At 46.7% G+C, this 15365-nt stretch overlaps 2 protein-coding genes across 6 annotated transcripts in view; one reads left to right on the top strand and one right to left on the bottom strand.

The window, feature by feature from the left end:
* Astn2 (astrotactin 2) overlaps positions 1–15365 on the top strand; it is a 980272-nt gene that overhangs the window by 735394 nt on the left and 229513 nt on the right. The window lies entirely within an intron of this gene.
* Positions 1786–13089, bottom strand: Trim32 (tripartite motif containing 32). Of its 3 annotated transcripts, none has more exons than XM_038333155.2 (2): positions 13038–13089; positions 1786–4893 (listed from the first exon to the last, which is right to left on the bottom strand). In XM_038333155.2, exon 2 carries the CDS (start codon positions 4815–4817, stop codon positions 2850–2852), a length of 1968 nt encoding a protein of 655 aa, XP_038189083.1. In that variant the 5' UTR covers positions 4818–4893; positions 13038–13089; the 3' UTR covers positions 1786–2849. The 3 variants fall into 3 exon arrangements, with proteins under 3 accessions (XP_038189083.1, XP_038189082.1, XP_038189084.1); XM_038333154.2 differs by having other exon boundaries at positions 1786–4896; positions 13038–13086; XM_038333156.2 differs by lacking the exon at positions 13038–13089 and adding an exon at positions 11749–11779 and having other exon boundaries at positions 1786–4896.

The following is a 15365-nucleotide window of genomic DNA, read 5'->3' on the forward strand; positions in this document are numbered from 1 at the left end:
TTGCTCTTCTTCTACATCTTTCAAAGGCCTTGCTTGGGAATCTTCCTCCAGTGTAGGGGAACTACACTAGGAAGCCTTAGCAACCAGGTAGAAAACTGAAGAATGAAGTGAGAAGGTATTTGAAATGAGGCACAGGGCCGGGTACAGGCCTCAGTGAAGCTCATACACATGGACAAACGGGCACGGGCGTTTAAACATTAGCTAGCACCTAAAAAGGAGCAGAAAGACTTATTAGCACACTTGTGGCTGGGGGAGGAAGCAGCTGAGGAAGGTTCCAGTTCTCAAATACAAGCCTAGAAAACATGAAAGTCAGGGAAAAAAGAGGCAATTTCCAAAGGCTGGAGCAGCACGGCAGCTCCCACCAGGCACTCTTCTGCAGCTGAAGAAATGTCTACTAGCAAGCACTCTGGCAAGCGGGCCAGCAGCTGTCCCATCAGTATTCTCTTACCATTCTGAGACACAGACGGCATTTTTTTTCCTGTTTTCTTTTGCTAAGAAAACTACCCAGTTGCCGTGACTGATAAACTGGAACTAGATTACCAAGCTGTAGCTTGATGGCTTTCACAAAGTGTTCTATAGGTTCCTAAGTTTGCAGAGGTAGCACAGGGGTCGTGGGAAGGAGAGTCCCAATCTGCAGCTGCATCCTTGACTCTTAGTTAATTTCACAGGGTAGATTTGCATGTTGGACTTCACTCGGGAAAGAGGGCTGCCACTGTGAGGGACTGAACCTGAACTATGATTAAATGGGAGCCACTCGGTTTATTTAATCAACATGGCAGATAGCTGCAAATTCACTCTATTTAGCACGGCCTGAATTATCCAAAGGGAAAATCAGCCAGACCACACCATCAGATTCCTGCTCTGTGTGAAAGCCAAGGCATGGCTGTGCTGCTGCAGAGATGGGGGGAGTCGGATTGTCGAGTGGAAAGGCAGCTGGAGGCTCCTGGCCCTGCTTTTCTCAAGCGAACCCCAGTACCGCATGCGTCCTTCCACTGCACACTGTGTGAACCCCAGTACCGCATGCGTCCTTCCACTGCACACTTTGTGAACCCCAGTACTGCATGCATCCTTCCACTGCACACTGTGTGAACCCCAGTACCGCATGCATCTTTCCACTGCACACTGTATGACAAAGGCTTCAGTCACTGTTACTGCCTACACGAACCCGCCACCTACAGCAAAGACACTCTGCTTCTGGGAGTCACCACAGACAGAATGGCTCTAAGTGACTGAGCCATTGTGATGCACTTTAATTGGATCAATTTCTTCTCATTTCTAAGATTTTGGAATATGAGATTAATTTCATCGTGAAATGTGGCGTTTTCTCTAACTGAAAGCAAGAAAAACGAGTTCACCACTGTGCTCTTTCCTTACCTACCCTCTAGAGGGCAGTGCACCAATAAAAAATCTGGGGTCATTTAATTCTTTCTTCTAAGAAGGCAGTTTAGCTCTTTGGTTTGTAAGCACTCCTGAATATAAGATAAAGATACGGTGCTGAACAGACGTGGAGGCCTGTGAAATCTCCTCCCACATCCTCACTTCTATAGTCTGAAACACACACAGCTATCTTCCCTACCATACTACAATTTTTACAGAAAGCACATGGGGGAGACTGTTTTGAGCAGGATGCTGGTGATGCTAGGCTGATTCTGTTCAAATACACATGGGAATGGGGATCTGCTTATCTTTACATGATGGTATTCTGAACTGCATTTTGAACTAGATAAAATGCTACGCTGTCAAAGAACACAGTACAGACAGGAAAAAAATAGCATAATACAACCCTTTGTCTTCCGAAATTCATATTTAATTAAAAAATGGACATCAGTGATGAAGAAAGTTATCAATTACTTTAATGCTTGATAGAACAGAAATAAATTTCAAAGTCAATTAGTATGCACTCACTTGAAGAAAATACAGTTACCTAACGGTTTGTTCAGCAGTAATGAAAATGGATACGTCAACCTTCCCACATTGTTGGTTGAAGTCCACATTATACAATTCTTCTGGTAAGTCTTAGCACACATCAGAGGAAAGAGTATGAAATGGTATGAGACCTAGGGGGGAAAATGCCAGATTTGCTGGATCTGTTAGCATCTGTCTGCATGTTCCCATCTGCCTTGGCTACGGCACAGTTCTCACCTATGAACTCCTTCACAAAGCAAGCAATTTCTAGACTGACGTTTTCAAGGCTATCTGACTAGGGTCGACCCATCATCCTCTGGCACATCTGCAATGAAAAGACAATCCATGGTGGCAGGAATCCCCCAGCCAAGAGGTCCTGCTTCCCAAAGGGACTGTGTGTCACTTCTGGTTGCACCTAACGATTCAGTCTCACACTGGTAGAGGTGATAGAGAGACACCATGCTAGAGATCTACCACTGAAGGGAGGGGCTGATCCCACTGCAGCATGCACACGGACGCAGCCGGAGTTACAGTATCACAGATGACGCACATTAGAATAGGTAGGAAATGGCAAACTAGGGAGGAGCAAAATCAACATCAATTCAATACCAATACAAATCTCAAACACAGGGGCAAAGCGCTAAAGTGGCCACCTACTAAAGCCGTGGAAACTTCTAACTTCTAAGCAACTTCGGCAACAGCATCATCTCTCCTATTTGGGACAAGGTACCTGTTAAAGCTCTAAATTTAGGCGAGAGAGAAAGAGGGATTTGGGAAAGGGAAATAACAGGGAAAGAGCACTGAAAACTAGGGTTTCTATAATTCTAGAGCAATCTGGCTAGAATCAGGACATAGGCCACATCTACTCCACAGTACCATCAACAACCAGGGAAGGAAAGGGAAGTTAACTCAGTTGGAGGAAAGAAGAAACTGGTATCTCTTTTTTAAGGGGTGGAATATCTTCTCAGATGGTAGCTGTAGATCTTGACGCAGTGATCCCAACAGTCCAGGACCAGCAGCTGCCCCTTAGGCGTGAGGGCAATGCCCACGGGACAGGTAAGACCCTCTCGAATAAGAACGCTGTAGCCCCCACCCTTGGGAAAATGGAGAATTTCCTTGCGGCTGCTATCAGCCACAATGAGGTCACCCCGAGCATCCACACACATGCCAGCGATGCAGCGGAAATCCTCATTTTCCGAGAAGAAGTGACTGATCTGCCGGCCCAGCTGCCCGTCAGGGCCCACGGAGCCAATGGAGAAGCCACCCTCCAGGTGGTGTTCATTCTGCCGGTTTTCCACATTGAGACCCAAGCCTTGGGTGAAATAGACGGTGCCTTCAGCATCACAGGTGACAAACTTGGGCCTGACAGCACTGCAGAGACAGCTGTATTTGACGACTCCTGCTCCTCGGTCCACGGTGAAACACCAAAGCTTCCCGCCTTCCACGTCAGTCACCACAAACTGGCCAGACGGTAGGGCTGTGATGCCCCACGGTTTGCTCAGCTGGCTCCTATGACAGGCCACACAGTGGCCATCCAGGGTGTAGACTTTAAGGGAGTTGTCATAGCTGTCGGTCACACCAATCAGCCCATGGCAGTTCATGGCCACTGAAAGAGGAGTGAGATTGGGCAAATCGGCTCCGAGGAAGCTTAGCACAAAGCTGTCGATGCCACTGGGGCTGCGACGGATCTCCTTCAGGAAGCCTTTGCGGTTGAACACTTGGATGCGATAGTTCCCGCGGTCAGCGACCAGCACCTCACTCTGACTGGTCACGTAGAGACTGACTGGAAGATTGAACATGCCTGGGGTGCTGCCTTTTGCCCCCATCTTCTTGAGAAAGAGACACTGCTGGATACTGGAGGCTGCCTCAGAACTCCGCTGTTTGGCAGGTGAAGCCCTAGGACTGGCAACCACTTCCTCAGGGCTCATGTCCACTTCTCTAAAGGTGACAGAGGCTGAGGCAGTAGATGCTGTTGCCCCCTCCATAGCCCAGGAGTCTTCCATGTTCACTGTCCGGGGTTTCTTAACAGCCTGCCCGATTTGCAGAGGCCCGACGTGCCCTACTTTAAGGAGCTCCACATCTTGCAGGGTAAGCTCCCGGGGCAGGCTGGCAGTGAGCTCCGGCTCCTCCTCGTCTGCTGTCTCCTCCAGCAGGGCTACATCAGCCTGCTTGATCTTGGCTAGAAAGTAGTCACAGCGAGACACGGCCTGCACCTCTGCGATGTTGAGCAGGTAGCTCTGTTCCTCTACCACCTGGCTGTTGGACTTCTCAACCTCGGCCAGGGAGCCTGTGAAGAACTTCCGAGAGCGGGCTAGCTCTTCCTGGACCCTGCGCTCTTCATGGCCATACTCTTGAAGAACAGCCTTATACCTTGCCTGAAGGTCCCTGGAGACACCTTCCAAGGCTACCTTCCGCCTCTGCAGCTCTCCCATAAGTTCCCTTAGGCGAGTCAACTTCTCCCCGAAGTCCCTCCTCCGTTCCTCAGCTGCCTCCTTGACAGGGAGCGTACAGTGGCCAGGGGGCTGGTGATCTGCCTCCCGGCAGGGCTCACACAACACCAACCCACAGCTTCTGCAGAACTGTCGAGGCAGCCTCCGGCCACAAGCTCGGCACATGAGCAGACCTACGGCCTCACTGAGCCCCGCTGTGTCGATGATCTTCAGCACCGTCAGGTTATCCGTCAGCTGGGTCAGGCTGGTGATACGAGTAATCTTGCTGCAAAAGGGACAGCGGACGCCGTTGATGCTGCTGGCCAGGAGCTTCTCCAGACACTGGCGGCAGATGGTATGGCCACAGTGCAGCAGCTTGGGCCGCAGCTGCTCTTCAGTGAAAGACTCCATGCAGATGGGGCATTCTAGCACTTCCCGGAGAGCATCCAGGTTCAGATGTGAAGCTGCAGCCGCAGCGGCCATGGCTCTTCCTGCAAAAGTTCCTGCTAACACAGCCCAGAGCTCAACAGCTTAATATTCATGCCCCAGGGTCAAATTCCTGCTAAAGAGAAAAACAAACCATTATTCATTTGTCTACTGCCTATGTAAGTTAATCCTGCCTATACTATAGTTATAATCATCCACTTAATCATTTACTTATCTAACAAATGTTTTATTGCAGTCAAGGTGTCTCAGGCAATGGTGACACACAGAAAAAAAATATTAAAACATTATGTATGAGCAAATTCAGGGAGGAGCCAAAACCCCCTAAAGGTCAGTTTCCCTATCATTTATAAAATAGAAATGACAACATCTATCTTATATGGTTATTGGAAGGGTTGAATAATATGATAGATATACAGCAGAAACGCACACACTACAGAGACAATCACATGCAGGTACACACCACTTCAGTGGGACAGTGGGTAGTGATGGAACCTGACAGCTGAGGCAGGCTGCTCACAGGTAGTGCTACTTGGAAGACTAAGTCTTGAAAGCAATGAAGCAATGAGACGTAAAGGTATTTTAAGCAAAGAATACTGTGTGAGTTTGATGTGGAAGATTTTCTATTTGTCATAGAGTTTATGGTCTGTGATGTTTATGGGCCAAGGAATTATTCAGAGAGAGAAAATTCTGATGACTAACCCTAACCCTTGATCCGGAAAACTTCAGGTAAGGAAGTCGCAGACTTTTCATATGTCTGTCTTCCTACCTAGCCACCCTTGTAGCCCAGGCATCATATACAAGACATTGAGTTTCAGCATACATATCCTGCCGTGCTTTAGTTAGAGACAAGATAGGAAAGTTAGGAATCAAGGCAGACTCAGTCTGATAGATACTGAAGGAGACTCGTTTTTACTTAAAAGGAAAACTGAATTTTAGAGAGGCTGTAGCACTTACTTGGGCCTGGAAGAACACAGAAATGAGATGGGAGAAAAAGCAGCAGTAAGGGGGCATGGCCTCAACAAAGCCCAGAGCACAAATAGTAAGTGCTAAGTTCTGTCTATTGGGAGGAGAACAGAGAACACTTGATTTCTCTATATTTAATTTTCTGCATCTGAAAACTGGAAGCAGCACACCCTTTACTGGGTTCACGGAAGGATCAGATGAAAGAGCACACTACTGTGAGCGCACCAGGAAGGCCCTAAGTAAACTCTGGGTCTCTCTTAGCCTCACGGTAAATCTGCAGAATATATGGGAGCCATGAAAATGCGGAGCGTTACTGAGGATGATTAGCGATATTCAGGGCACAAAGTGACTTTCTTGTGAAAGTCAAATAGGAAATTCATTGTGAAGGGTAGGCTGGGACAAGAGCTTTGCAGCAAGGACGAGATGTACACAAAGATGAGAAGGAAGGCTGTGTGTGGGGAGGGTCAGAGAAAGCAGTTTAGAAGCGATAGCAGAGGCCCACATGAGGCCAGTGAACTGAGGGCAGGGGGAAAAGCAAGAACACTCAGTGAGATGTGAGAAACAAGAGGCACAAGGGAAGCAGCAATGTGCACAAGATGACCAAATATTCAGGCCAAGCTGATTGGAAAAGCAGCGGTTCCTCTTCAGAACAGTTCATTTCTGGCTTAAGTAGCATCCACGTCACCTAAGCTGTATCGTAAATATCCCTATTCTTCTGTAGACATACTGCTTATGAAACAGACTGCAGTCTTATGCCATTGTTGACTTACACCTAAAATTAGAATGAATACATCCAGCAAAGTAAGGCACATGAATAAGCCTTTCTTAGGTGCAAATCTTATCTGCAGCCTTCTGATAGGCAATTGGCCATTAAGGAGGAAGAGGCAATACGGGGGTTGGTTAGCTTGGTCTAACAGACAGCAGCTAGGTGAAGAAAGCGCCATCCACATCATCAACTTTCTCCAGGAACACGGGAAGGAGCAGCTAATGGAAACACGGCACACACAACATTTGCCTAATAGCAGCTTCTCTTCCAGGAAGTCCCTCCTATCTGGGTACCTCACCGGGCATCCTAGGACCCACTCTGCTAGTGTTGCCCGTGCTTATTCTCACCCAATCCTCACTGTAACAACCAATGTGGACAAGATTTTATTGTCCCACTTTACCAATAGAAAACTGAAATTAAAAAAAAAAAATGGTTCAGAGGTCTCAGTTCAAACATGGCAGGACCTTCTAGAACAAATATCTTTACTTATTTTTAAGCCAATATTGCTTATAAGCTTTTCTAAAAAACCAAAAAAAAAAAAAAACCAAACCCCAAACTGCCATTCAATATTTATTACCAAGTGCTTTTGCCTGCACTCTAGGATACACTGCCTTTCAAACATATACTTTTGTGCCTGAAAATAGAGCAATAATCTGGCTCTAAGATTCAGAAAACGCAGGGTGGGTTAAATCGATGTATTAGCTGGGGGACCCAGTCCCACACTCTTGCTTTGCAACCCATTACAGTTAAATCCATGCCTTGACAGAACAACAAATTACGGGTAGCATGAACCTTAAATGGTCTCCTGTGGGTATCACAAACTGTGAATCTGCAATCTCAATTTGGACCTGGGGCAGTGCCACAGAAACACCAACAGAAGCCCTGACTCGGGATCCTTGCAGCTTCTCAATCCTAAACAGTAGCTTTTTTTCTGTGTCCTGTCATCTGGGACAACAGACTGAGGGCAGCATTTGGTGCCTGGATCCCAAGCATGTTACCTTACGTTATGCAAGGACATCTGTTCTTCCTGGAGCTGGCACTGCAGACCAGCTTGCTAAACAAGTCTGCCAATAAAATACCAGCAAATTCTTTCCCCAGATTTCTGGAATATTACACTACCTCTTTCAATTCAAAAGCTTTCTGCCCGTGTAAGCTAGCAGCTTTATGAAGTGGACTGACTATGCTCACAACCAAACACAAACTATTTCTCCAGTCCACAGCTTCACCAGGTTCTCCAAAAAGATGTCCAAAATCCATGGCCTCAAGCTTCTGGATTTGGAGAAGCATAAACCTGAAAAGTTCCTGAACTACTACTTCTATCCCCACCATCACAGAACACAGCCTTCACTCAGCCTGACACAGAACCAAAAGCCGAGCCGACCCCGACCCAGCCTCCTCTCCAGAAGGGCCTGTCTGATCACTGTTAATATTAAGAATGGATCACATGGAAGCTCAGTTCGATTCAGCTTCCCTGAAAAGGCTATTTACATGAATGAAACTTCCTCACTATGCCCAGCCTTTAGGTGTGCTGCCTAACTCCTGCCAGCTATAAAAATCTGTAAAGTCAACACACTATTTACAATCTTGGCTGCCTCCACAAGACCTTGAACAAATTTCACATTGTTCACTCTGTACCCCAAAGTCTTGCCCTTCCACTTTCTGTAACTCCAGTTTACCCTGTTCCCTCGCCCCCCTCACCATGATTTACACTGTCCATCCCAAACTGGCACCAGCACATCTCGCGACTATAGATCTTGTAAAGCTGTATGTGCTCTCTAAGACAGTCGGGTCCTCTTTTGACACCCCTGAGTCGATCAAAGAGGTAGTCAGCAGAAAGAACAAAGAGAAGACAGATAACAATCCTTGAAGTCCGACAGAATTAGACAGAATTTTAGCACTATCACATATAGAATGAGGGGCAAATGCTAAGTTACCTAACCTCTCTAGGTCTGGCAAGTTATTCAATCATTCCAAGCCTGACAAATTCTTTAACCTCTCTCTGGCATATATATATGTGTGTGTGTGTGTGTGTGTGTGTGTGTGTGTGTGTACATGTATGTGTGTGTGTGTGTGTGTGTGTATGTGCGTGTATTTTCATCCATCCACGAGAACTAGGAATAATGCATATAAATACTTATGCTGGTAACTGGTAGGCAAGCAATGCCTTTTCAGTAGTAGATGACAATAACTATTAACGTAATTCTGTTAGCAACATTAAGAATCATAACCAGTACTTGCATTCACAAATAATTCAGTTTATAATCTGCATTCTGAAGGGACAGAAGACCTACCCTCATGGACTGCAAAGGTATATAAAGATTAATAAAAAGGACTGGTCAGCTTGGGAGGGATTTGACTGAGAATGTAGTCTAGAAACTAATGAGTAAATTAAATCACAACTTCTGATCAAAATAAAAACTTCAGGAACCGTTTTTCATAACTAGCAGAGATGAAGTATGAAAAGCTAGAGTAGTGATCTACAGACTGAGAAAACTGAGACCAAGGGAGGGAAACTAAGTGTCCACACATCACAGGGCAGAACTGGACCAAGGGGCACGGGCCTGGAGTGACAGCACAGGCAGGACTTGAGCATTCTAGCTCTGTCCCAGCTCCAGCACCTACACTGGAGATCTGGACAAGTTACCCACTTCTCAGCTTAGCTATGAAATGGCCTTTTATGGCGTTACCCCTCACAAGGTAAGGATTAAAAGAGACCGAGCAGAAAGCACTTAGGCAGCACCGAGCTAGGCACAGAATAGCTTTTATTACTATTAGCAGGAACAGGAGCAGCAGGAGCTACTGCCTGCCAGAGCAGTGCACTACCCAGTCTGTTTAGGAAATAAGCAGACACCTTTCAAAGGCAGACTACACCTAAGGCTACAGACACCCCTTCAAGCCACTCAAACTCAGCCTCCTCAGAGAATGTTACCTGATCTCAGAAGAAAAATGTAAGAGCAGAACCAAGGTATAAAATCTGCAGTCAGTGAGTCTCTATATAATGGCATCTTTTAGATACCTTTATCCCCATACCCCACTTTGTTCCTTGGGGGTTTAGGCCATGAGCAAAACTGAAGAACTTTAAGCAACTAATGAAATAGATCTTTGGCAGAGCAATTACTACTAGTCTAGCCCTGCGCGTGGGGCCAGAGATAATTTTTACAATAGATGTTAACTTTTCTCAATTTAAAAACTAAACATAAAGGGCAATTCAACAATTAACACACTCACATGGTTTGTGGTTTTCTTTTTTTTGCTTTTAAGACTTATCACTTCCTTTCAATGACGGTATTCAAGCTGCACTTCCTCCTTATGTACTTTTACCCAGTTTTAACCAAGTGTGAAAGTGTCTCAGTGACACAGGCCACCCACTAACAAAGATTCCCAGCACACAAGGCTACCACCTGCTACTCCCCTAGCTCTGGCAGGAGACAAGTCTGTGAACTTTAGATTGAGGGCACTCACGATGCCTGCAGATAGCTAACATCATATCTAACTGCTACCTTTTGGCAAACAAGGAGTAATGCGTACCAGGCATTTTTTGTACAATGCATGTATGCTCTTAACTGTGTGAAGGGCGTGTTATCCCAAATCCTAAGTGATGCTCAGAACAAAGTAACCTGTCCAGGTTCTCCACCCACAGTGGTAGGCAGCAGAGCAACACCTCGGATGCCTACCTGTGAACACAGTGGCACATCACTCCACCCACTCAACACGTTACACTGCCAGGAAGATCAGACAACTGTTCCCTCCAGGCAAAAGCCGGCTACGAGCTTGGGAAATGCACTCAGGAATGAGTTTGAAATTTTGCTGTTCTTTCAGAAAGGCACAGTGCAGTCTCCCAAAGGTACCACATCTGCACACACAAGAGAGAGCACCTCGCAAACTCTCCGTAACTTCTGGAGACTCTCTGGACATAGGCATGGGGCCCTGAACTGTCAGAAGATCTCGAAAGCAACGGAGTCACATAGAACTGAGTTTACATGTCGGATTAAGCATTTGTTCTATGGCTTAGGATATATCACTTGGCTTTTTAACTTTCTGGCCTATAGAATAAGGAATACCATTTAGACTGTCAGCAGGATAACTAGCAGGTCTCATTGATCAGCACTCAAGGTAACTGACTGTGCTTTTAGCCAGAGCCTGACCATCAACAAGCAAGCAGTAACAGCTCCTTTCAAGGCTAACTCAATCCCTATCGGGCCTTTTCCTAGGTGATGTGTGCTGATAGTCCAGCTAAGTCTTCTGCCCTCAGCTCCAGTCTAATTTGCTTTTTAAAGCTGGCTTCAGTAATGTTGTACCTGGGTTTGGAGTTGATAAAGGTAATCTACCCATCTGGTCCAGGGACAAGATACCCAAGAGAGGCCAGAGCAGTAGCTGCTCTTCTTCAGTCTAGGGCCCACTGAGCTGTACTGTCAAGCCAGCGGCCTCCTTATCTCAGCTTGTAGCTCCCTACACCTCATCTTGCCTAACCCCAAGCTCCTTCCATTATCTCTCCACTGGCTCTGGTGGAAGAGCAAACTAAGAACAAAGTACAGGATTTCTGGTCAAGGAGAATCACTCCACTGTAGGATACGGGGCCACCCCCTTTTCATTGGAAACAGCTGAGAAGGGAAGCTGGACTGTGGTGGGGATCCACATGGCACTTTCCCTCTGCAGGTTTTAGTTAGGCGGCCTTGGACCAATGACCTCCTAAGCCTTAGTTTCACCTGCAGCGCTGGACATAGTAAAGCATATTTAGAAGACTATAATGGGAAGAGAGCACATATATATCTTTTACAGCAGTAGGTTCTGAGCGCTTACTGGGCACCAGACAGTAAGCATCCTGGTTTATTTCACTAAGTTCTCACAACAATCTTATCATGTAGGTCCCTAAAGGGATAGCACTGAGAGGTCAAGTAACTTTAAAAATTACAGAGCAGCAAGGGAGAGCCAGGATCTGAACTCAGAATATCTGAAGCCAGGTCCCTCCACTTTGGTATAATTTGCATTTCAGGCTGGACAATTCTTTACTGATAGGGTTGTTATCTAGAAACCAATAGCTCCCACACCCCAACTATGACAACTGACAAGGTCTCCATTCAGACAGTGTCAAATGTTTCCTGGCAGAACAAAATCACCCATGGCTGAGAACCATGGCTTTGGATTTTGACACAGGCTACAAACTCAGCAACTGTGAGGCTTCCCCTTGCTCCCCCACACTTTTCTTTCTCGCCCAGTCCTAACACTTTGGCTCAATACCTTGGAGGGCTTAAACATCTCTCACAGCTTGGGGGGCAGGTGGTAGAAGACCTTAGTTTCCTGCTTCATTTCCCCCTACTCCTTCCCTTCTTCACTGAGGGTCTGCAGGGGGTAGGGGCTGGGCCAGTCAGAGTCAGTGAGAATGTGATGCCTGTCTCAGGATAAAAGGCCTTTAGTTAGGAAGAGGAAGGCTCTGCCCTTCAGAGAATGTCAAACTCTCCTTCAGGATCTCTCAAGACTCGTGACTTATTCCAAACCCGTGCGTTCTCCTAAATTCGTTCATTAGTAACTGTTTATTTATACATTACTTTCAGGTCCCTGGGTCTCCAGAACACACCTTTGGTTCAATTATGCAGAGACCAAAACAAACAAACAAACCTTCCTTTAGTAGCCTAAGAACCAATTGGCAAACTACGATCTAGTTAAAATATTCACCATCCCCCCCCCCCCCATTCAATCTTCTACAAACTCCATTCCCAACCTAAATCCCAATCTAGAATGCAACCTTCTTGACTGTATGTTGCAACCTTACAACTCATCAATTACTTTTGTGTCCACATCCCTCTGATACTGCCTTTATTCAATCTACTTTCAAATTCCCACATCTACCACTCCTGTATGCCAGCTCCAACTCCAGTCCTATTTCTGCCTTCTTTCGATTTGAGCCCTCATCTGCGTTTTCCCCATCTTGTGCCACCTCCAACCACCCCCGTACTGCCTCACGTGTTGCCTCCAAGCCTTTGCTGTGATTTGCTAACTAGATGCTGATTCCCCTGGGAACTCACCCCTCAATCTCGCCCGGATTCTACTACAGACATCCCTTTCTCTTCAGCAATTAGCTTTTTCCAAGGCCCTGACTGTTTTGATCTCAGATCTTGCTTCCATTCCACCGATCTACTCAAAGTCCCTGAGAATCTGCCCACCAACCCCCAACCTATTTTATCCATGCCTCCCAAATTCCTTTCTACTCTTGATATTCTGCACCCAGATCTCTCCAGGGACTTCAGATCCCCACATCTCCCACAGGCTTCAGACGATCTCTCCGCAGGGCCCCCACATTACCTCATACCTCCCGAGATGCTGCAACTGCAAATCTCCTCAGCCCCTTTGCTCCCCTCCCCCAGCTGCATCTCAGTCCCTCTGAATCGCTCCCAAGCCCATCCCTCCCCCACCCAGTCCCCGCCACTCCGATCCAGTCCCCCAATTCTGCCTTTCAATCTTGGAGCCCGGAGACCTACCACAGTCCCAGGTCGCAGAACCTCGTTCCCTCCACCCGCCCCCCCCCATACCTGACCGCCCGCGGCTCCGACGCGAATCCACCGCTGCCAGCCCACCCGCCCGTCGCCCCTTTGCGCATGCGCCACTGTGCACTTCCCACGTCGGCCGGCCAATTCGCAAGACGGCCTGTCCATCACCGTGCCCCGCCTCCCCGAGGCATGCTGGGGCTTGTAGGCCCTCAGGCCCAACGCTCGCGGCCCAGCTGAAGAGAAAGGGGTGTCTCTGGAACAGAGAACATCACAGTTTGTGATCCAGTTTTCTGCCCTGTCTCAGAGTCTAAACCTGGACAGTCAATGCTGATCTCCCAGTAGTAGTCTACAGAAAGGCCGGGCACCCTGCAGAAACGCCTCTTTGTACCTCAGCTTGGGAAGACAAACACACTCCTTTCAATGAGCTGGTTCTGGGGCTAGGTATTTCTTCAGCCTAATCGCTGAACACACTGTCCTTAGGAAGGAGGTTTCCTTTGCCAAGTAGTGTGAAGGCAGCAGAGGTTGAAACGGGCAAAGCCCTGCACTGAACCTTGTCAGGGGGAAGTTTTGCGGCCTCTGGGTCCTGAAGGTAGTTTGGGGACAGATCTGTTGGAACCAACCATGATAACCTAAATATGAACAGATTGTTATGCCCAAATCTGCGAAGTCCCCACACAAGCCAACAAGGAAACTGAGTCCCGCATGTAAAAACAAAGAGCCTTTATTTTAATCAAGTTTGCAAACTTCGTCTCTCCCCATGTGCAACGTATTGTAATAACTGGAGAGCCCAGAGCTCAATTAGAATTGGGTTTTTATAGTAGTAAAGGTGGGGGTGAGGGGTCTCTGAGGTTCAGGACCCCTGATTTACTGACATTTGTCTAGGGGTGTCCTGGTGAGGTGCACTGTCAGGTGATCCTATCTACAGTGGTTGGAATGTTAGGCATTTCCCTTGAATGGTCTGTTCTTGGGTGTGGGTCTGGTAATTCTGCTTGTGGTTCCTCTTGCAGCCAGGCATTGCCTTAGGGTAAACTACTACGACTAGGACCTCTTATTAAATTTATCAAGGGCTGAGTTCTACTCTGGCAGGTGATAATGGTTGGAAGTAAAGAACTTCCTTTGGGTGACCTGTTCATACTTAGCTTATCATGGCTGGCCCTTACATTTCCCCCTTCACAAGCAGCGGTGACAATCTTGGGTCCTGCTTGCCCCTGGTTTTAAGGAGGCATGGAACTACTTAAATTAATTGACAACTCTAGACCTAGTGTATTAACAGGCACTATAGGTAGTTGTCCTGTCCCCCATGCCAAGAGGTTTCCCCTTGTCTCAGCCTTTCAACCTATTTTGGGCAGGGAGCATGGGACAGCATGTTCCTTGCCACAACTACTTCAAGCTGACATTTGGGGTGTTGTTATCCAGGCCCAAGCAGGTTGAAAGCCAAAGGCTAGCCAAAGGTGGGGGAGACATTTAGGCAATGGGGCACTCATCAGACTCCATTAAAAAAACAGAGAGTGTTCATATCAGCTTTCATGAAGTCCAGGGCTCGGCACCATTCAGAGCAGTTTGTAGTCAGCAACTGATGCTTAGATGCGTCTGCCAGCCTAGTGGAAGCCTATTGAGATAAGTTTAAACTAGGAACAGAAGTTAAAATTCATTTACTTAAAGAAAAACTCATATTGTAGAGAAAGAACAGACAAAGGGCATCTGTAAACAGAAGGTATGACTCATACCTTTGGGTCCTAGCTAAACAGTTGGCTATAGCTTTGTGAAAGAATCTGGATACCTTTTGCTATTAATCTGACGTTATAACTTTCCTAGCCATCAATACTATCAGAGATCTCAGATAAAGTATATCTGAGTACAGTTCAAATAGTTTTTGAATCTATTAAAAATGATAGGGACCAGAGTCCATATACATACAGTTAGTCATACCCAGGACTCTATAGCATTGGAGGCAAAAATATCCAGAACAGCAGTCTTACTGTTTAAGCCAGGCCCATAACATGAACTTTTTCTTTTTCTGCGGAAGAAGAACATGGAAAAGACTGACCTTATTTTGTCTAGGCAAAAGTGGTGCAATCAATTCTCCAAGGTCCTGCTGTTTGTTCACCGTCTGGACCGGGTCCTGGCAGCCGATGTTGCACTCAGGGTCATCTCTCCCAGTGGTCAGTGTCGCCATAATCCAGGTGGAGAATTCTTGGCATCTCATAATCTTCTTTGGAGACCTTGGGTTACTGCGAGGGTCTCAGAGTCTCTGTCTAATGTAATAAGTTTTTAAATCATGTTTTAAATGCCATGTTCTGCAGATCTCTGAAGTATGAGGGCTGCCTAGGTATGTCTGATAAGACAAATTTTGTTTTTTATTACTTGCTT

This window comes from Arvicola amphibius, chromosome 6 (assembly GCF_903992535.2).
Source record: "Arvicola amphibius chromosome 6, mArvAmp1.2, whole genome shotgun sequence".
Taxonomy (NCBI): Eukaryota; Metazoa; Chordata; class Mammalia; order Rodentia; family Cricetidae; genus Arvicola; species Arvicola amphibius.

What these genes read in the sequence shown, in the direction of transcription:
- Trim32 (XM_038333155.2), bottom strand. Translation starts at nt 4,817, where the DNA reads ATGGCCGCTGCGGCTGCAGCTTCACATCTGAACCTGGATGCTCTCCGG.